Below are 23497 nucleotides of genomic sequence, written 5' to 3'. Positions count from 1 at the left end.
AATAACTTGGATGGATGATATCATGTGACTGATGCCAATTTCGGTAGAAGGTTTGACATTTGTCAAATTATCATAAATCTCGTAAGTAGTGGTCTTTAATCAGCTATATTTCTTCTTTAAACCTCTTAACCTTTAAGCAAAGCTTTCGAAACATGCTACGGTTGACGTGTAGAGGTTATTTCCCAAATTTGATGCATCAGAGACAAAAGGGTCTTCGGTGGTATCGCTGATTTTGACGTATATTTACTTACCACATGTTCTAGTGTTTTCTCAATTGAATTATTGACCTACCTTTGCATGTGTTTGTGATGGGTGCCAATAATGGGGCAGGATATGCTCACTTTTTCACAAAAACCAGTTATCTTTGCTGTTTTATAGTGATTCAAAAGCACATGCTTATGATATAGCTGGGATCTTACAATGGACTCTGCTTTCAGCAGAAACAATGAGGGAAATAGTTTTGTCTCTTTTATTTTTTTTATTAAAATCTCCAGGGTTCACTCCAGGAATTTCCTGACATGGGCCCTTTATCTCAAAATTGTAAATATTCCTGAGGTACACCCACATTTGCCCATACAAGACAATGCTAGAATGCGCCATTGTCTTTGAAAATGTAGGCCTTTTTTCAAATTTAGGGGCTAAAAGCAGGCCTCACCCTAGAATTATCCCTACATCTCAGGGCATCTTCAAAACGTGTGTCCACCTGTAGTTATCAATGGAAGGCCAGATAGCATAACTCATGGATGGTATTATTGTAAGTATTAAAGCTTGTAAGATGGTATTACCATATACTGTCTGATGTCGTCCAATGGATTGAGTGTTGTTATTTGCCATTGATTCTATGTCCATTACGAGGGTTGATTGATGCATTCTGAGCCTCATATAGAAATACTTGGCCTAAAGACATTAAAGTTATATATTTTTCAACACAATCTCCTTGCACTCTGATACGCTTGTGCCATTGATGTTGGGGGCTGGGGTGTGAGATGGGATCCTGAGTTCCAATGAAATTTATCCCTTGGTTGTTAAAAAAGTCTAAAAAATGTTGTTAATGTGAACATCATGAGAAAAAAATCAGAAAATTGATAACAAGTACGAGAGTATGTTTTCTGAAGGAATCTAGTTGCACAGGAAAGTTCCTTACTTGATTGAATTAATATCATAGTTTTCAGAATGGCCAGCTCCTAGATAAGGGACCACCAAGGAAGACTGATTGAAACATGCAGGGCCATGGAAACATGGTAGATACCTACAAGAGTGTGGAAAGCTTCAGTATCTAGAAAGCCTTAATACCATATTTCATGGGGAGTAAGCATGAAGAGATCATTGATGTAGCTCCGTGTAATCAGGACCTGAGGACATCAATACAGCTTAGTCATTGTAATGCCTTGGCTACTCTCTGCAGCCCATCCACAGTTGTGTGGCAAACGTATGTGGTCCCCTCTGTACTCTCTGCAGCCCATCCACAGTTGTGTGGCAAACGTAAGTGGTTGCCTTGTCTACTCTCTGCAGCCTATCCACAGCTGTGTGGCAAACGTAAGTGGTTGCCTTGGCTACTCTCTGCAGCCTATCAACAGCTGTGTGGCAAACGTAAGTGGTTGCCTTGTCTACTCTCTGCAGCCTATCCACAGCTGTGTGGCAAACGTAAGTGGTTGCCTTGTCTACTCTCTGCAGCCTATCCACAGTTGTGTGTCAAACGTAAGTGGTTGCCTTGTCTACTCTCTGCAGACCATCCACAGTTGTGTGGCAAACGTAAGTGGTCCCCTCTGTACTCTCTGCAGACCATCCACAGTTGTGTGGCAAACGTATGTGGTCCCCTCTGTACTCTCTGCAGACCATCCACAGTTGTGTGGCAAACGTAAGTGGTCCCCTCTGTACTCTCTGCAGACCATCCACAGTTGTGTGGCAAACGTAAGTGGTTGCCTTGGCTACTCTCTGCAGCCAATCCACAGCTGTGAGGCAAACGTATGTGGTCCCCTCTGTACTCTCTGCAGACCATCCACAGTTGTGTGGCAAACGTATGTGGTCCCCTCTGTACTCTCTGCGGCCCATCCACAGCTGTGTGGCAAACGTAAGTGGTTGCCTTGGTACTCTCTGCAGCCTATCCACAGTTGTGTGGCAAACGTAAGTGGTTGCCTCTGTACTCTCTGCAGCCTATCCACAGTTGTGTGTCAAACGTAAGTGGTTGCCTTGTCTACTCTCTGCAGCCCATCCACAGTTGTGTGGCAAACGTATGTGGTCCCCTCTGTACTCTCTGCAGCCCATCCACAGCTGTGTGGCAAACGTAAGTGGTTGCCTTGGCTACTCTCTGCAGCCCATCCACAGTTGTATGGCAAACGTAAGTGGTTGCCTTGTCTACTCTCTGCAGCCCATCCACAGTTGTGTGGCAAACGTAAGGGGTTGCCTAGGTACTCTCTGCAGCCTATCCACAGTTGTGTGGCAAACGTAAGTGGTTGCCTTGGCTACTCTCTGCAGCCTATCAACAGCTGTGTGGCAAACGTAAGTGGTTGCCTTGTCTACTCTCTGCAGCCTATCCACAGCTGTGTGGCAAACGTAAGTGGTTGCCTTGTCTACTCTCTGCAGCCTATCCACAGTTGTGTGTCAAACGTAAGTGGTTGCCTTGTCTACTCTCTGCAGACCATCCACAGTTGTGTGGCAAACGTAAGTGGTCCCCTCTGTACTCTCTGCAGACCATCCACAGTTGTGTGGCAAACGTATGTGGTCCCCTCTGTACTCTCTGCAGACCATCCACAGTTGTGTGGCAAACGTAAGTGGTCCCCTCTGTACTCTCTGCAGACCATCCACAGTTGTGTGGCAAACGTAAGTGGTTGCCTTGGCTACTCTCTGCAGCCAATCCACAGCTGTGAGGCAAACGTATGTGGTCCCCTCTGTACTCTCTGCAGACCATCCACAGTTGTGTGGCAAACGTATGTGGTCCCCTCTGTACTCTCTGCGGCCCATCCACAGCTGTGTGGCAAACGTAAGTGGTTGCCTTGGTACTCTCTGCAGCCTATCCACAGTTGTGTGGCAAACGTAAGTGGTTGCCTCTGTACTCTCTGCAGCCTATCCACAGTTGTGTGTCAAACGTAAGTGGTTGCCTTGTCTACTCTCTGCAGCCCATCCACAGTTGTGTGGCAAACGTATGTGGTCCCCTCTGTACTCTCTGCAGCCCATCCACAGCTGTGTGGCAAACGTAAGTGGTTGCCTTGGCTACTCTCTGCAGCCCATCCACAGTTGTATGGCAAACGTAAGTGGTTGCCTTGTCTACTCTCTGCAGCCCATCCACAGTTGTGTGGCAAACGTAAGGGGTTGCCTAGGTACTCTCTGCAGCCTATCCACAGTTGTGTGGCAAACGTAAGTGGTTGCCTTGGCTACTCTCTGCAGCCCATCCACAGTTGTGTGGCAAACGTAAGTGGTTGCCTAGGTACTCTCTGCAGCCCATCTACAGCTGTGTGACAAACGTAAATGGTTGCCTTGGCTACTCTCTGCAGCCCATCCACAGTTGTGTGACAAACGTAAATGGTTGCCTTGGCTACTCTCTGCAGCCCATCTACAGCTGTGTGACAAACGTAAATGGTTGCCTTGGCTACTCTCTGCAGCCCATCCATAGCTGTGTGACAAACGTAAGTGGTTGCCTAGGTACTGTCTGCCACCCATCCACAGCTGTGTGGCAAACGTAAGTGATCGCCTCTGTCCTATTGTCTGGACGGGAGTTGTGGGTTGTTGAGAACCCTGTCACCGTGCATCACCAAGTCCTCAGATGACCACTTCTTAGAGGAGGACTTAGTTGATGACATCCCCCGACAACCACGTCTTCCTAAGATTTGAGGAAGACGTAGCTGATTGTTCATACTCCAAGACTGCCTGTAGGATGCTGAAACTTGAGTTGGAGACAGCTTTGCTAACTGAGCATCTCTCAATGATAGTGTGCTGAGCTCTACTCGACAGGGGATGCACTGAAGATGAGGGTCTCCGTTGACCATGGCATGGCCACATCCCAGTTAGATGGAGGATGGAGAGGGCGAGTCCATCATGTCCATGGTCTGAAAATATATTTAAAAAATATGAAATTTTTATGGCAGAGCAGTACAACATGTATATAGTTGTATTTAATTGATGTCCTAAGATACTTAAGTACTGAACTTTAACACAAATATGTGTGGTCAAATAACTGAAAAAGAATTAAGGTAAGCACACACAAGAAAGAAGTGACATGATTTCTGTTTTGTGCATGCGCTGAGGCATTTGGCAAGATATGTGGTATTCCTAACAACTGATTAGAATGGGTGACAGTGAAGAAGACATCTGTTGAAAATGTAAGAAATGTTTTAGTGTTATGTTAACCAAATTGCAAGAATATTGTCTACGATGTAATAGAGGTAGTATTCTTAGAGTTATACAGAATGATTACTATTGTTTGATGTTTCTGCATATATCAATATTCATGAGCAATCAGATTTACAATAGGTTTTGGTTTGGTCTGTTTAACAAACAAATGTTTTGGGTTTTTTAAATCTTACATACAAAATAATACACTTATTCTCGTTGGATATCATTTTTACAATATTCATGAACTTTCTATGGTCAGATAGCATAGAAAGTCCAAGAGTTTTGTTAAAATGAATGTAGTGTTCTCTATGTGTCATCAAAAACTGGAGATTTGAGATATCCTAGGAGATATCTGTGCAGTGAAATGGGCAATCTTTGTGTTCCTTTTGAAATGATAAAAGCGATGGTGCAGCCTGTCACCTTGTTGCATCTTCATTCAGAAACGTCCTTTTACCATGTTTACTTCTGAATATTTATAACTAACACTTATTTTGTAATGATTTGTTCAATCTTCAAGGAAGAAACACGAACTGACATAATGGAAGATATTGTGGAAAACACTAGGAAAGACGGTATATTACCACAGGATTTATGACTTTCTGCATCAGAAAACAGCAAGGCATTCTGTCAGTCTTTGGGTAACATGTCGCATTGAGGAAATAATGCAAACTCATCTTATTTCTCCAGCGTTCTGTTATTTCCCACGACAAGTCCTTAACTATTGTGGCATTCAGATCTTACCAATTTGTTTTCATACTGCCATGGACATGGGATGGAATAAAATTGGCGAAACGCCTCCATTTGCAGCAAATGGACATGTTTGACAGGCCTTTACTACAGATCTATAATTCTTATACATCCGTGCCTTTACCACTAATCGAAGACTAAATAATGTTCAGAGTAAAACAAATGATTTTCAAATTTTACTTTCATATCAACATTTCCTCTTACATCTGATTTTTTTTTGTTTTATTCTGACAATATCTTTTAGAAATATACCAAATGAAAATCTACCATGCGTCTGTCAACCAATCAGTTGCTCAGTTGAAATATACATACCAGTCATCATTCTTTGAAATAAAAAGAGATTTACCCATATTGTTCTGTGTACCATCGTTGTGTGCTTTGAGTCATCAGGTGTTAATTTATTGATCCATTTCTTACAAAATTCTGATACTTGTGCTTTTAAAATAGTAGTAAATTACAGAGATTTGTCCCCCAAAACAACATAGCATACTGATTACCCAACAAGATGTTTAGGATACATCAATAGATGTAATTGATAGTTGTATCTTCTTGTGTTGGAAGCATGATTATGTTCACAAGTTATTTCCCTTGCAACCCATGCGCTATCCTGCTATAGCTATATCATCTGATTTCAACTTTCTGATTTCAAGACACCTGTTGTATTAAGTCTGTATATTAGATATTATCATGATATAGCAAATATGATTTAAAAAGTTTATAATCAAATATGTTATCATGTCATAAACACAAGTTTAAACGTGCAATCATTCCATGTCTAAATGCATTTATTTATGTTTTTACATAAAACAGATTACACTTATATATAATGACTGCTAAAATGTCATGCATGTAATCTGATAATAATACACATGCACAAGTATACAAAGATATCAAATAAATTCGTGACATTATGCAATGCTGATATCTATTAATGTAAAGAGATAAAAGAATAGCATTTTTAATTTGTTTGTATGGGAGTTTGCATCATCAGTTTAGAATAAGGAAACATACAAAGCAAGGTCTAATGAAATTAAGAATCAGTTTTATCAATTACAATCATCTGATCCTTGTCAAGGCAAACTGGATGTAGACACTGCAATGTTCATACAAAGATTGAAGATTGGTATGTATATATTATTTTTATTTTATTACATGAAAAATTGTATGAATACACAATGCCATTTAAAAAGTGGTCAAATGTAATGGACGGGACTCAACCCCCAAAACGTACGAGAATCTGTACTTTACTAAGAAAGTGTTATCCCAAATATAACATTTGTTAGAAAAATTGTAGTTGGTATATGTACCCTTGAATATGTATTTAAACTAATATATACATAAGGCTCTTATGTGTCTGGAAAAAAAGAAAAATAATTTCTAATGTTAAAATTTTAAAAATGCCATAATAATAGCTATTGTTTATTTATCATTGAAATGATATAATCATAGTAGTATTTGGCAACAAACAACAACCATTTGTCTATATACACCATGCACTAATTAACACTTACAAATATCAAAATGGATTTCAGTGACATGAAATCCATTTCTTGTATTTTCGACATTGTATTATGATATGTAGCTGAGGACGTAATTTGCACGTGCCTGTTTCTTTTACAATTTCTTCAAATATTTTGTTCACCTCTCTCAGTTTTATCTGATAAATAGTAATATTTGTGTTGCTGTCAAAATTCACAACACATACTGACGACCTTTACGTACTGCTTCGCCTAGCTGCTGTACTGAAATGCATGCATATAGCCTCATTGGCGATAATGCAACATAGATATGGGTATGTATACAATGAAAATATACTTCATTTTTAAAAGTGTGATATTCAAATATCAAGGGCAACACTATGTACCGATTGCAAAACGTCAACCATCTCACCTGGAATGAACGATCAGCTCTTTTTGAATGGCTGTCAAGTGCTTTACTTTTACAATATAAGCAGTCGTGGTTATCCATGGTGTATCATTGAATCACGGAACAAATATTTCACGATTTGACAACATATAGAACATTGTTTAGGTGAACAGATATACAATATTGTCACTACTCCAGCGTAAACGCTGCTGATAGAGGTGAAGGCAATACTAGTTCACTCAGTAGGTGAGATAGTAACGCGTATCGTGCGTAGTTTAGGTTGGACCGGCCAGTCAGCGCAAGTAGCGGGTTAGTAAAGGGAAGATAGATTGACAAAGATCGCCCATTGCATCACTATACTTTGCAGACCATTGTGACATCACAGGTTACCATGGCGTCACAATCCAATGACATCACTGAAGCCAGAAAGCTGTGCTTGCTGCACTCAACACTTGCTGAAGGATTTCACAAAGGTTATTAACACTTAACACTTGCATCACTGAGGGTTTCCTCCACATCAACCTGATACACTGTGATATACCGTATTTGACATAATAGCGTCCAGGCACTCTCAAAATTAGAATAGGGGTTCTTATTAGAATAATATATTGGTGGAAAAAAAAAAGAGTTGAAAATTTCGTGGTATATGCTGACAGCCTGAAATGTTTATAAATGACAGATATATTTTTCCAGAATATAATTGCCCATAATTAAGGGTGCATATAACACAAAAATGCGTATTATACACAAATAAATAAGTCTTGTGTACATTGATCAATCTGAAGGGGGGCTAATTGGGATTGTTCACTAGCCAATATATTAGCTAATATCATCGTGGGTGCATATTAGAGCGGGGCGCTTATTACGTCGAATACGGTAGCTGTAATACAAAGAGGCTTTAAACCCTCACTCACTCTGTTAGAACTTTGATATGCTTGTAGACATAACTGAAGTGGTATGCGCCTATGACCTCCATCACTTTTGGTTTATGAGCCATATTAAGCTGACCTATTGTGATCTGTCTTTTGAAAAGATATTTCATCTGAAAATGATCATGCTTTTGGGATGAGTCCAGGACAAGCTCACTCTAAGATACAAGGCACATGTGATTGAAATTGTTTCAACAAAACCTCTCTGAGTGAAACAGACAAGATTGCTTAAACGAACCAAATGATTGTACAGACAAGCAGCATGTGCTCAACCACTCTGTTAGAACCAACCTGGCTTGATGTCAAACGCTGGTAGTTGTGCTTGATGAACAGCTAACCTTGTTATTGTTAATGTAAGACTTTGTAAAGGATGATCTTCACGTGGCCCATGGTTGCAGAAGAGTAATGTAGCAGGATGTAAGTAAATTGAATTAAACTTAAAGTATGAGCTAGTATAGTATACTTTCCAATTTAAAACTGCCTAAGTGCTCTTCCTGTTTTTGTTTTTTTATGGTTTTCTTAAAAAATACAAATAGAAAAATTTCTTAGAAAATTGGGGAATCCATGTTGTTCCCGGTACAAGTTTCAGACAAACAATGAAGATGGCCCGTGACAATTAGCCAAACATTAAATGCCTGTACGACATGACCAACTTAACCCTTTGGCTCTGTTGCACCAAAACCTGTTTTGATCAATAGATAAATCAGTTCCATACACATGTGCAGCATTATTCTCAGCACATTATGATAATTTGTAGCCATTCTAGAGAGCCATTACTGAATGTTAATAATAAATGGAGTGTAAATTTCATAGTGCTGATGGTTACGTGAGCTGAGGGAAAGGTTCGACCTGTATCTGACCGTGTCCGTGGTTTAGTGGATAGAGTGTCTCCCTGGAAAGTGGAAGAATGGTGGTTCGACAACGTCATACCATAAGACCTTAAAATTACCCTTGTTATTACCCTATATTACCCTCAATTTTAGCAGCCCTTAAATAATCAAGTCTGGAACAGATGAACCAGTGATTCATATTTTTTACAACATCCCATGACATTAGGGTCCGATGCCACACAATCAACCAAGTCAGCAAATCTGACCACCCGGCTTCTGAGACAAGTACTAGTTCTTACCCTGGAATCAACACATACATCGTAAACTGTACAAGATTATCAACAGGATCTACCTATAGATACGGTGCAACAGATTAGGCTAAGATCAGTTTTACTTAGAACCAGAAGAGCTAATGCTATTATGTCTTCACCTCATCATCTGATAACTGCCATTATGTCATGGCAACAGAAACAATTATATATTGTATTAAAGTAAATTATGATGTAACAGCTTTTGATAAACATTCAAACTTGAATTTCAAGCAGTCTTGCTCTGCTGGATTCAAGTCGGGCATAATTTTGCCTGGATCTGCCTCTCTGAGAGTCCAGTGGACATGTTCGACTGTGTGTGTCCCACACACAAAAGTTAGTGTCCCCCAAATTGAAATGTTAGTGGTACTGTTCTCTGTGTGTGATCTTTTACTGTTTTTGGTTTGTTTTATTTGCCAATACTCTTGTCTCCAGGCATGGAGTTCAGTATGCTTCCATGTTTTATTTGCCAATACTCTTGTCTCCAGGCATGGAGTTCAGTATGCTTCCATGTTTTATTTGCCAATACTCTTGTCTCCAGGCATGGAGTTCAGTATGCTTCCATGTTTTATTTGCCAATACTCTTGTCTCCAGGCATGGAGTTCAGTATGCTTCCATGTTTTATTTGCCAATACTCTTGTCTCCAGGCATGGAGTTCAGTATGCTTCCATGTTTTATTGAGCAATAGTTCAATCCATCAGTGTGAGGACACCAAGAATAAGTTGTAGGTATATCCAGTTAGATTTAGTTTTGATGTTCCAATATCGAAATTTGCCTGCATTTTGAAACTTTACTTGTGATCGTCGTTTTTTTTTGATTGTGCACTACCACAGTGTTTATGCTGTAAAAACGAGCACTTGTTGCACACTCGGCCATTGTCAGCTGATGCAAAACTCTATGCAGTGATATTGGAATTGGTTTATACTGTTTGTTTACCCAGACAAACACATACTCTCGTTACCTTTTTGTGGACAGGATTGGCAGATCAGTTCCCGACCTGCGCAGAAGAATTGTGCCGTATGGCTGACACGACTTTTAGTCGGGAGAGTTCTTATTGAGCTGTGAAGGTATTCCCGCCTCCATACCGATCGGATACAGATAGAGTAAAATCTAGATATTTTTAATATATGCATACTCATCCTGCATTACTATGTCTAAGGACCTATCCGTCACAGACCTGCGTCCCTACAATATCTTCAGACAGTACCAACAGTGATATGGAGACAACGTACGTCTACCACTTCCGGTATGTCATGGCAGCTAGTGATTCCAGGGGGGTCCTGCTTCTGAATGGAATAGCACTTTTTAATGCTACAGCAGGATCAATCAGCTTCACTTCTGTCAAAAGGAAAGCAGTGAATGCCTTAAGGAGTAGGGATGGGTATTGGAGGTTTAAAGTGTATCACAATATTGTGCAATGCACAAGGACGTATTGCAATTTGTATCGCGATATAATGTATAATTCTCAATTTTGAATTCAGAAGCTATCTGATATATTAAGGTATGAACTGAAGTTCATAAATGTAACTAGACAAGATGCTGGTACAACTTAATGTTTACTCATTCAAAAAATGCGCAGCCACCTAGGAATCCAGGATGCTCTCTCCTGGGCAGCAAAGGCATTAGGCAAGTATATAACATCAAACACATGATAAAAATCCCAATTTGAAATAACCCAATATATCGAACATGAAAAAGTGATGTTGTGATGCGTATTTTGGAAAGAATGAACCTCAATTTACTGATATACTAGTAATACTTCACACAGTAATGCAGGATAAGTATACAAATATAAAAAATATCAAGATTATACTAGTTGTATCTATGGGCAAAGTTACTACTCTTTTTACCCTGATATATTAGACCCGTTAAGATTCCGGGGGTAGAATAGGTCTTCAGCAACCCATACTTGCCGTAAAAGGCGACTATGCCTGTCGTAAAAATCGACTAACAGGATCGGGTAGTCAGGCTCGCTGACTTGGTTGATGCACGGTCATCGATCCCAATTGCGTGGATCGATGCTCATGATATAAATCACTGGATTGTCTGGTCCAGACTTGATTATTTTACAGACCGCTGTCATATAGCTGGAATATTGCTGAGTGCGGCGTTAAACAACAAACAAGCCAACCTGATATATCATTAAGATTTTTGCATGAAACCAGACATTTTTTATTATATTTATTCCGGTGGGTGATTTGATGGATTTAACAGATTTAAAGCTTTTGAGTGGGCAGTAAATTGGGACTGTTGTGAAATGAGGAACAAACAAAAAAGTGTGTAACAGAGACGACCTTAGTTGGTGTTAAAATGGCATGTAAGAGTCCAAGTCGAGATCATTCACAGCAGTTGTATGTATCTTCCATCACCGAGCCAGTTAAGCTGTCAGACTGAAGTCAGTCAGAGTGTCTCATCACAGGTGCTCTGATAGAAAGCATTGAAACTGAGATGAGGACAGTCCAGAATATCAGAATGGTTGAGCATGTAGCAGGAAGTGAGTCCTCCTGCAGTCTACAGCAGCAGGAAGACCTTCAAGTCCAGACTGACTGGATCGTGTATTGTTTATTTCAAGACGTATTGCCGTTGTAGGACAACTAGACCTTGCCAGAACTCCACGTTCCGAAGAAACTTGACCCTTCAACATCTAGACATGATTGTCATCATTGATCATGACAACATGCAACTGTCTTTGATTGGGATGGCTTTGTGGAGTTTTGTTATGAAGCAGCCTAAAGCAGATTAATGGCAGGAATATTCCTTTTACCAGCTTAACATCATACTCAGCCACACACTGTAGTAGGGCGACAGCTCTCATTTATTTTTGATTCTCCCATTTATTTTTAATTCTTGCCAGGTGTTCTGTTTTGTACTTCAATTTTTATTGTCCATTATTATGATGTTCCAGGTGTAGTGTTTATTATGAATATGTTGTACAGAATTATGGGATTGTGCCCCCCACCTGTCTGTCTGTCTGTCTGTCTGTCTGTCTGTCTGTCTCTCTCTCTCTCTCTCTGAGAGGCCACAGCTTATTTGCATATCAATAAAGTAATACCAAAAAAAAAATTGCTTCATATGCATTTTGCCAAATAAAGAAAATATTGCTCTCAGCATGTTCACTCATTCTTTCCTTTGTTAATTAGGCTCTGAAAGACAAATGTTGGGAACAAGACGCAAGCATTAAGACCAGGGTATTATCTTTAGACAATTGTTGATTGTATTTTCAGATGTAAGAAGACTATGTCCATAAGGCTTTATATCATGTCTGCCGAGAGCAGTGTAAGTACATGTCTTGTCTTGCAGTAAGTCAGTATCCTGATTCCTATTTCAGAGTGTGACCCCCTTGGTTTGCCAGTACAACATCAAGGTGGAGGGATGACTGACCCAAATAAACATCTATCTTCTGTGAAGAGGAAAGATGAAAAGCAACAGGCACAGTAGGTTTACCCATTTTTTGTCAGTCTAGAATTTTATTCAAAGGTTTTTGTGAGAAACTACTTGTCTTAAACTACCTGTCTCGCACTTCGTCTAGGAGTGGGTTGGCCTCAAGGTTTTAGAGCCCATTCTACTTGCCAAGGCCTGAGTTCTGTTCTCATCATGGGTACAATATGTGAAGCCCATTCTTCTTGTTCCACACCGTCATATGGCTGGAATATTCCTAAAAGTGGTGCAAAAATCTGACTGATGTGGATTTAGGCTTCAGAATATTGTTTGCTCTTGGGACTCTCAGACATTCCAGCACTAAAGAAATCTACTTTGAAGACAATAATATCTCATATCTAACACTCAGGAAACAGACAGGGCACATACTCCGAATTTATTGTTTTGTAAGAAAAGAAATGTTGTTGCTTTCATTTTGTCATGTCACTTTTATTGTGTTTTATCGCTTTCTTCATGTTCTTATTAATTTCTTTACTCCCAATGTATTAATGTTATTTATCATCCAAAACTGGCTCCCACATGAGATATGCTTGGGTGAGATCAAGCAATATCTACACTGTAGATATCGCTGCAATGAAATTACATCACAATGCTTTGCAGAACATTGTGACATCACTGGTTACCATGACGTCACAATCAAATGACATCACTAATGGCTCTGCTTCTGAAGCTGTCTTTTTACACTGAAGACACTGCTAATTGCTGTCTACAAATTGAAAAAGTTGGAAGAATTATGTTGGATGATAAATAAAATCTCACCCTCGCATCTTTTGATATCAAATATATCAACACTCATTGATCCTTTGCAAGCCTCAGAATTTTTCCACTTTTATCAACTCGTGTTGATATATTTGATTTCAAAAGACACTCAGGTGAGATTCTCTATTTATCATCCAAAACTGGCTCCCACAGGAGATATGCTTGGGTGAGATCAAGCAATATCTACATTGTAGATATTGCTGCATTAAAATTGCATCACAATGTTTTGCAGACCATTGTGACATCATTGGTTACTATGATGTCACAATCAAATGACATCACTAATTGCGCTGCTACTGAAGCTGTTAGCAGTACTTTTACACTTAAGACACTGCTTATTGCTGTCTACAAACTGAAAAAGTTGGAAGAATGATGTTGGATGAAAAATAAAATCTTGCCCTCAATATATCAACACATGTTCATCAAAGTGGAAAAAATTTCATATTTGATATCAAAAGACACGCGGGTGAGATTGTCTATTTAATATATAATTAATGTGTCCAATACGTACTTGAGTATATAACCCGGGCTGCTGGTTTCAAATAAATTAAAAAGTGCTATCGAAAGTTACATCGTCCTGCTTCAGGTGAAGTCTTGGCTGGAGTGAACAGAAGCTTACAAACTTTGTCTTACAGTCAATGCAAATACTCATTTTGCAATGTAAGATTACTGGACATGATTATTTGCAATATTACCTTATTTGACGTAATAAGCGCCCAGGGTGCTCTCAAAATTAGAAATAGGGGGCTATTATTAGAACATTAGAGTTGAAAGATTGTAAATTTTATGGTTTATGCTGACAGCCTGAAATGATATTTTGCGGTTTATGCTGACAGCCTGAAATGATATAAAAGAAGAATCTGTGTGTATTATACACGATAGATATATTTTTTAGAATTGCCCATAATTAAGGGTGCATATTACACACGAGTTTGTCTATTATACACGAATAAATAAGTCTTGTGTACATTGATCAGTTAGAAGCTCTAATAAGTGCCCATGGCGATATTTGCTAATATATTGGCTAGTGAACAATCCCAATTAGCACTCCTTCCGACTGATCAATGTACCTAAGACTTATTTTTTCGCGTATAATACGCACTCTTGTGTTATATGCATTCTTAATTATGGGCAATTAAACTCTGGAAAAATGTATCTGTCGCATATAAACATTTCAGTGTGTCAGCACTCTCTTTTTTCCACCAAAATAATATTCTAAAAAGAGCCCCCTATTTCTAATTTTGAGAGCGCCCTGGGTGCTTATTATGTCGAATACAGTAAATGGTGTTCAAGATGTTACAACTTTGCCATGGCAAGGGAAATTGGCGTCGATTATTTGAGGAGTTACAAAAATATTTTATGTTAATTTTTAGTGAAGCTGAAAATACATGAGTTCCATGGCAGCACCTGGAATAATACCATTTATCTTTATCAGACAGTGAGTAGTACATGTTAGGTTGGTAAACTCAACCTTGTGTGATGATGGACCAGTCAGCTGATGACCAAAACTGAATTCTTGAAGTGAGTGAATTAGAGTGTTAGTTGGGTTTAACGCTGCTTTGAACAGTAATCAAGTTATGTTGCAGCGTCTCACTTAATGTAGTCGGAAAGCTTAAGGGATGCAGGTCTCCAATGTTTACCACATTGGAGAAACACATGACCATGGTGCTGAGAAACCAAGAAGACTGGGCCATTCTTGAGTGAGTGAGTGTGTTGGGTTTAACACCGCTTTTAACAGTATTCCAGTATTATCGTGGCGTGTGGGAGGAAAGCCCCATGTGATGCAGGTCTCAGACATTTACCACTTTGGTGAAACCCACAAGCACGGGTATGGTGCTGACAAACCTAGAAACATAATCAGGGCGAACCGGGATTCGAACCCACAATCATAGGTTTCTGGCGTGACCAAGGGACGCAACTCTGCACAGCGAATCGCGGCGCCTTAGACGACTGGCCCACCCGTGCTAATGCCAGTTGTCTAGTGCTAGCCCTACTGAGAAACCCTGTCGCAGTTTAACATTGATGCCCCACTCAGATATTATATCCTTTGATGATACCAAGTGCCAGGCAGGGTAACAGTAAGTATCACATTCTAACGTCTTTTGGTATGAGGGGTCCAGTGATTGAACCAGCATTCACTGTTGATCGTCAATCATGAGTTTGAATACATTTCATCTCTTAACGTTTTTTTGGTATGATGTTGTCAGGATAGAACCATCAACCATCAGCTCCCTGGGCAGACATTTTATCCATTTGTCCACAGGGGTGGTCGGGGATAGTAATGGTCCCCAGTAGTACGCGTGTATGCTTGTTGTATGAATCGTGTAATGAACATTGAGTGGTTACCGTGTGAGACCCGACTGATAGCATTAGCAATGATCCACGCTGCCAGGGCATGGTATCAATGAGTTGGAACGGGTCCCAGCAATCTATGCTGGTCGTTCATAACAGGCGACTTAAAGAATGGGGTGAAAGGGCTCAGTGCCTTGGTTGATTGCGGGTCATAGTACCCTAATCACGTGGGACCACCTCCATGGTCTAGTGGTAGAGAGTCCGCCCAGAGAGCATAAGGTCCGGAGTTCGATCCCTGGCCGTATCATACCAAAAGATGTTAGAAGATGGTACTTGTTGCCCTGTCTGGCGCTCGGCATTAAGGGCCTAAAACAAGGACTGGTCGGCTGGAGTCAGTATACTGTGTCTGAGTGGGGTATTCATGTTAAACTGCGACATGGTATCTCAGTGGGCTAGCACTATAAATCGGCATCAGTCCGGAATAGTACAAGCATCCACACACACACGTGCATGCACATTGCTATATAAGTGCAATAATCTTGGACGTGACGTTAAAGTACTTACTATTTTACCTCATCTCACCTCATCACATGGATTGTTGGGTACTCCAGAAAGAAATGTTGCAATATGTATCATTTGAAAAGCATATTGCAGTACCCACCTAGAATACCAGCAAACACAACTGGTCACGCATCGAACTTTGCTCTTTAATACAATGTCGGTGTATTTTATTGACGATAAGAAGTGAAGCGCCCATGCCCAAGAAACATTTCCTGTTTTGTTTTTGGCCTTATAAGGAGTGAGAACACCACAAGGCAGGCGTGTGTATTCAGGGGTGGTTGAGGAACATAGTATTGTGTGCCAAGCCAGTTTGAAGGAGGGATGATGATGATCAAATTGAAACCCATATGCTAAAACTATAATCTCCGTAAAGATTCCGGGGTAGAATAGGTCTTCAGCAACCCATGCTAGCCATAAAAGGCTACTATGCTTGTGGTAAGAGGCAACTTAAGGGATTGGGTGGTTAGGCTCACTGACTTGGTTGATGGATGTCATCGTATTCCAATTGCGTGGATTGATGCTCATGATGTCAATCACTGGATTGTCTGGTCCAGACTTGATTATTTACAGACCGCCGTCATATAGCTGTAATATTGCTGAGTGCGGCATTAAACACCAAACAAACAAACAAACAATTAGGACCTTATAACGGGACATCACCTCCGCAAAGTCCAGCCATGTGAGACCCAGCGACGTCAAAGAATTCCCCTTGTTGGTACCCTGCCTGGCGCTCAGCATAAGGTGATAAAACAAAGAATGATCAGCTATTGGGCTTGCACTAAAACCAAACGGCATTAGTACGGAGTAGTAAAAGCAGCTTCACATTCATACACCTCACCTCAGTGATCAGGTTGTCTTAGCTGGACATTCGATCTGGACTCTCTCACTGGACCGGTTTGTAATCTGTGTCCTAGTGCATCACTTTTGTTATGTACATTACATATATTACAAGTGGGTCAGGTAGGGCTGGGACGGGTAACTCAGGTACTCGGCTCGGGTGGGTCTGTCTAAGTAGTTTTTCCCAGGGCTCCGTTTAAACAATTGTCAGTAGGACATTTTATACCCAACTGTAGACCTTCAGCGGATACCCTGGTAATACATTTTGTCTCGTCCCAGTCCTAGCGTCAGAAATATTTTGTCTCTTATTTGGTGTTTGGTGTCGGCCCTTTCTTACATAGAAAGCACTGTTGATAATGATCTTTGTGGGAATCCTGTTCCACAGTGGAAGATGGTGTTGTCGGTGCTTGGTTGAACAAGAGCCATACACAAGATATTTTTTTGTAAATTTTCTTGTAAATAATGCACACCTCTGTCCAATAATAACAGCTGCGAGAGGCTGTGTGAATTATACATGCAGACAATGTGTTTTGTTTCTTTCTACAATATCAAAAACATTGCCACCTGGAGATGGCATATCATAGTGTTGTATGGCAGATATTCCTATTGTTACAAACAAAATAAAGGCAAAGTCCTTTCAACCCAAGGATGGAACTCATAAGCTTCACCAGGGAGCAACAACTAACAATGATTTACCAAGTTTGCTCTGTCCAGCCAAGACTTCCAGTATTTGACTGCACATTGCACCTGAGATAGCAGATTTGGAAAGTCTGGATCCCAGAATGGGGTTGCCTGTTCTAGTCAAGTGCAATTTATGCACAAGAAAACATGATACGAACTCTCATGTCATAGATATGAGAAGTTATGGTATAATAAAATACAACTGAGTTTTTAGTCTGAGGTCTTACTCTCCATCAGCTTTCTTTCCTTGGGTCTTACAATCACAAGCATAACGAGGAGCAAAAAGAATGAAATATGTCAGATTAAATTCAGAAACATGTCAAATATATTTGTCTCCCTCCACAGACCCTGGACTCAACTGGCGCCTAGTCAGTTGTCGCATGTGCAACACGTGTTTCACATGACAGTAATGAGTGCTCAACTTCTTCTTTCATCATCTAAAAAGACAATAAATATTTTTATGAAATTGTTCAGATGCGATTGCACATTTAAGTTTATGATCAGTTTACAACTATAAGATATCAGGAACATATTTTATTGCATATTTCAAGTAATAATTTCTGATATTTCCTAAGGATGACTTCCAGATGTTTTCCTTCTGTGCGTAAGGTCTCAGTGGCCGCTACCAAGAGATCGGAATCAACAACGACAAGTACTCAAACAAATTGGTTGTTCGACTGTCAAATTCTACTTGCTGTGGAAGTTGAGTCCTTAATTTGTACATATCATGATGTTCTTGAAATTTAGCTTGAAATATATGAGAAGATGGAAAAACACTAAAGGGGGGCAAGTGTTTTTCTGTCTTTCAAGGTCACCTCATACTTTTTTTGTAAATGTCGAAGAAGGACGATTCCTTGATTGAGTTGCAGTTGCAATTTGCTGTGCAGAGTTGTGTCCCTTAGGCACTCCAGAAACCTACGATTGTGGGTTTGAATCCCAGTTCGCCCTGATTATGTTTCTAGGTTTGTCAGCACCATACCCGAGCTCGTGGGTTTCACCAAAGTGGTAAATGTCTGAGACCTACATCACTTTGGGCTTTCCTCCCACATTAAGCTGACACGCTGCGATATAACTGGAATACTGTTAAGAGCAGCGTTAAACCCAACTCACTCACTCAATTGATTGAGTCAACATGTCTAAAGCTGAAGAAATAAGACTTTCTGGTTTAAAATTATGCTACATTGAGCATGTGTTTCCCAAACTGAAAGTGATGTCATTAGACTTGAAGTGATTTCATAATAGGGGAAATTCCTTTGGACTGTGTTTGGCAGCTTGATTCCAGAGAGTTTCTGGGGCTTCGGTCCTGCCTCACACTGAAACATGTTACATAAGGTGTCCTCCTAAGGCAAGTGACTTTATTCAAAATATGCCTCTGTTCACCAAGCAATAAATGGGTACCCAGTAGTATGAGATGGATGTAACTGTTAACCTTCTAGCACCTTACAGACAATTTACATTGTATATTCTCCAAACTGATCTATTGATCAGGGTAATGATAATGTAGCTTTGAACATGCCAGTGTGTGGGGCTGAAAGATAGCACACTATAAATGGCCTTATTATTATATTTCACTTGTCCTGTGGACTCTGATTCTAACTGATGACAACTGTTGGTAGTTCTGATGTATTTGATGTATTTAGTCTATATCGCCAGTAACTCTGTACTGCTGTATTGTATCACAAGGATGTATAAATGTGAGATGACAGAATTTTGCAAATTACCAAAGACAGTACTGGTATGTTTTTCTGCTTGCGAGTGACATGTTGTATTCTTCATCTGATAATGACAGTCTGAGATGGCCACTCAGTCTATGTTTTCAGATCCTGAGTGGCAGGTTGTGGCCATTTTTCCGATTAACTGAATCAAATTGTTGTTCATTTGCAGGAATAGTGTGGAATGGGAAACTGATGCTATTTCTACAATATTATCATGTTCAACTGAAGTTCATTGTATACAAGACAATATATTAATGTTAATGACACGGCGCAGAGGGTTGTCATGGCGACAGAAATTGTTCTCTCCCTGTGAACATGCAGGATTGAATAATGTGAAGATTAATTTTCCCCAAGAACAAAAATATTCCTATAGGCCTTCTGAACCAGATACATCCAGAACATCATGGGGTCACGGCTGGCCCAGTTGTCTAAGGTGCTGCAATTCCAGTTGCATCTGATAGGTGTACCAAACCCTTCAGTCATGTGTTCAAATCCCTGATTTGTTCTGATTATGGTTCTAGGTTTGTCAGCACCATACCTGTGCTTGTGAGTTTCATCAAAGTAGTAATCATCTAAAGCATCCCTCATCAAACTGACATACCGTGATTTCACTGAATACTGTTCATAGCGGCATTGAACCTAACTTTCTAACTCACTCCAGATCATAGTAGCTTAAATTATAATAATGAATTTAGCATGATATACATCTTTTCCATTGGATGAGAGGCCAGTCACATGACCGTAAAAGTTACGTTCATGAGTGAACTACACATTTAACGTTCCTATATTTTTATGAGACTGTATTCTTGAAATGGCGTAAACACTGACAACTTCCAAATTCCTGGGGAAATTATTTTAACCCCTGGGAATTACCTAGAACAAGAGAGAAGAGATTATTATTTCTGATAATAATAGACGCTTGAACTCATTTGATTTTGCATATATTGAGAATTGTCAACGTGTTGGACTGCCTGCCTGTGATTGAATGTCCTCTCTGCAGCCCATCCTAGAGAACAAAACAAAGAAATGCACACCCAGTCGATTCTTGCTTAGAGTGTCAGTGCCAGTCAACAATATTCTAAAGCAATCTATTTTACTTCAGTATCTATTCCACACTTCTTTATTATCACCTTTGAATGATTGGCCAATTGATCAATGATGACTAGCTCAATCACCACAGGTTCATTGACAATTTCGGAAACTCCCGTCACATTGATCTTGTCGGCCATTTTTACGCCCTGCACTTTCAAATAAATGTATTTCGACACATTGTCACTGTCACTGACTAAATTAGGTAGTTCTTAACATCAATGTTAAATTGAACCGAAATATGTATTTTAGACATTGTGAAATGTGATAGATTTAATAAATCAGTGATATGACAGGTAGGTTAATAAAATTGTACACCCCGAGTACATATTTGACGTGGCTACAGCCTAGCCGGTGTACCAGCCTGCGGTGTTGTAAGAGTTAATGTTGGCAAAATCATGTGTAAGGTGTCTCACAAATATAGGATAAGTCTGTTATTATTTCTGTCGTTTTACCTAAAATCTACACAGAAATTTGTTCACAAATAATGTTTCCCTTCAGAATAACATGACATGGAGGAAACGCGGAAGTGATTTTTCTCTCAGGTTGTCTCTCCTATCCATGACAACACAATGACTGACTATGCTGACATTGACGTCTTAATGTGTTTACTTTTGTTCTTGTGGTTCTGATTTTTTAACGTGGAGGTGGGGTAGCCTCGTGGTTAAAACGTTCGCTCGTCACGCCGAAGACCCGGGTGCAATTCCCCACATGAGTACAATGTGGGAACCCCATTTCTGGAGATACTGCTAAAAGCAGGTAAAACCATACTCACTCCCTCACTCTGATTTTGAAAAAATGCCCTACCTGCCCTATAAAATGCTTCTGTCCCTAATGTTTTTTTACTACTAATTAACTTGACACTTGCTCTGCTGTTTTCGTGATTGCCTGTTTCTCGTTTTTAATGAAACTTGTATAACCGAGGATACTATTGCGTTAAATTATTACACTGAAGTTTATGAACTTCTGACCTGCATAAACCATTCCGGTTTACTTTACATCATCATGGTGAGGTACTTTTCCATCTTCGCACAGTGAAGAACAACAAGCTTATTAGAAGTTTTGAGTGAAAAACAATGACAGTAATGTTGGAACTTATAACAGTGATGGTGAACAAGATTCTGAGCCGAAAGAAGCAAATGAAGACATGGAGAAACAGTCCACGCCAGCAGAAGTCGAAAATAAATCAAAATCGGTGCTTTGTGAAAATAAAAATAGGAATGGCCAACAAAATTTAAAATTATAAAAAATGGTATACAGACACAATACAAGTGACGTTTACTTGACACTTTTCAAATGAGAAGTATTTTTAAAAAATACATATTAATTTCCCAGAAGATACAGGATATGATGCATCGTATGATTTTAGAGTGAAATATAGCACAACATCCAGTTGTTTTTTTTATCTTTGTTGGCTTATTGGAACTATCAATTGTAAAAAATAGAAAGAAAGAACACCTACGTACCTGCCTGCCCTAATTTTAAGTTGCTGTAATTGGAACCAAAACATATATTTTGGGGGCCTTAGTGTGTAGAAACTGGGATCTTTGTGTACAATCAGTGTCAATTGCTAGCAAACACTTTAGCTCCCAATATATCACAGTATGTATCACAATATATTTTTTCAGTAAATGGTGCAACGCAACAATTCCTATTCTGCTTTGTGTTGACTTGGGTAACATGTGACATTACCAATGTTCCAAGTTCAGTACAAACCAGATCTATCTTGTTCAAAATATCATAAGGCTTCTTACGAAATGTTCTACCATATTTAGCAAGATATTAACTTGTTCCAATTTTCTTCACCTTTTCTTTCATGCTAAATAAAGAATTCATATCTTGTGACACAACCTATTTTTCTCAAAGGGAACCTCTGACAGTGATAGAATTATTTGTCCAAATGTAACCAGTGAGGCCATATTCTTTTGTGGGCATCCATAGCAGCAGTCTAATCGTCTAATTGTATTACCTACTTTTTACTGACCCGCTTTCTTCCTCCACGATTAATATGCTTACCGTTACAAGAATTGATTGAGATTCGTGTCTGTTAGAAAAGTGACTGGCATAATGTTAACATTATCTTCAGTGATGCGTAGACATATCTTCATATAACATGGCCACCTCCATGGTTCAGTGGATGGACGTCAGCTCTGAGAGCAGGAGTTTGGTGGTGTGATCTCTGGGCATGTCACACCACAGATATTAAAAGTTAGTATAGGTTGTTAGTAACTTGTTACGCTGCCTGGCACACAGCATTAAGGGGCTAAAACAAGGACTGGTTAGTTCGGAGTCAGTATACTGTGTCTGAGTGGGGTATTCATGTTAAGGGGCGGTCGGGTAGCCTGGTGGTTAAAGCATTAGCTCGTCACGCCGAAGACCCGGGTTCGATTCCCGACATGGGTACAATGTGTGAAGCTCATTTCTGGTGTCCCCCGCCGTGATATTGCTGGAATATTGCTAAAAGCAGCGTAAAACCATACTCACTCACTCACTCACTCATGGTAAACTGTGGCATGGTATCTCAGTGGGCTAGGTAGCACAATAAATTGGCATCAGTCCGGACTAGTACAAGCAGCCACTCACACACACACAAGTGCATGCATGTCGCAATATAAGTGCAATAATCTTAGACGCGATGTAAAACCCCATTTCACCTCATCTCCAGGACTGGTCAGTTCGGGGTCAGTATATTGTGCCTGAGTGGGGTATCCAGCTTTAGTCCAGACTAGCAGCCACACCCAGACACATGTGCATGCACGTCGCTATAAAAATGTGATAATCTCGAACGCGACATTAAACCCGTTTTCACTTCACATGCCTGACACTACATGCACTGACTCCCAATAGACAATGTAATTGAGTGCTAGATTTAGTGTTTCTCACCATGTTCTTTATCAAATGTGGTCAGTTTGTTTCCACAAGCTCCTCAACAGTTACAACAGTCACCAATCGTGTAAGACTGCATCTATTTTCCTGGTAGATGTGTGAAATAATCTCATAATTACAAGCAAGCCACTGCTCACCCACCAGGTGAAGCAGTCATAGTGAAAACATACCCCTGTTCATTCCGGTCAAAGAATTGATCTAGATCAGTGATCTAACTCGGGTGGGTCGGG

The 23497-nt window shown here is 39.9% G+C and overlaps 1 protein-coding gene across 3 annotated transcripts in view; it reads left to right on the top strand.

Moving 5' to 3' along the window:
* The window catches only part of LOC139479864 (nuclear receptor coactivator 2-like), a 145237-nt gene that overhangs the window by 27544 nt on the left and 94196 nt on the right, over positions 1–23497 (top strand). For all 3 annotated transcript variants that reach the window (XM_071262776.1, XM_071262785.1, XM_071262767.1), the window contains exon 3: positions 12338–12443. In XM_071262776.1, coding sequence (XP_071118877.1) covers positions 12382–12443 — 62 coding nt within the window. In that variant the 5' untranslated portion in view covers positions 12338–12381. The remainder of the gene's footprint in view (positions 1–12337; positions 12444–23497) is intronic.

The sequence above is a fragment of the Haliotis cracherodii genome, unplaced genomic scaffold (genome assembly GCF_022045235.1).
Source record: "Haliotis cracherodii isolate W230 unplaced genomic scaffold, xgHalCrac1.p SCAF_1, whole genome shotgun sequence".
Taxonomy (NCBI): domain Eukaryota; kingdom Metazoa; phylum Mollusca; class Gastropoda; order Lepetellida; family Haliotidae; genus Haliotis; species Haliotis cracherodii.
Note: the sequence above shows the minus strand (reverse complement) of the source record. Positions and strands in the feature narration are given on the sequence as shown.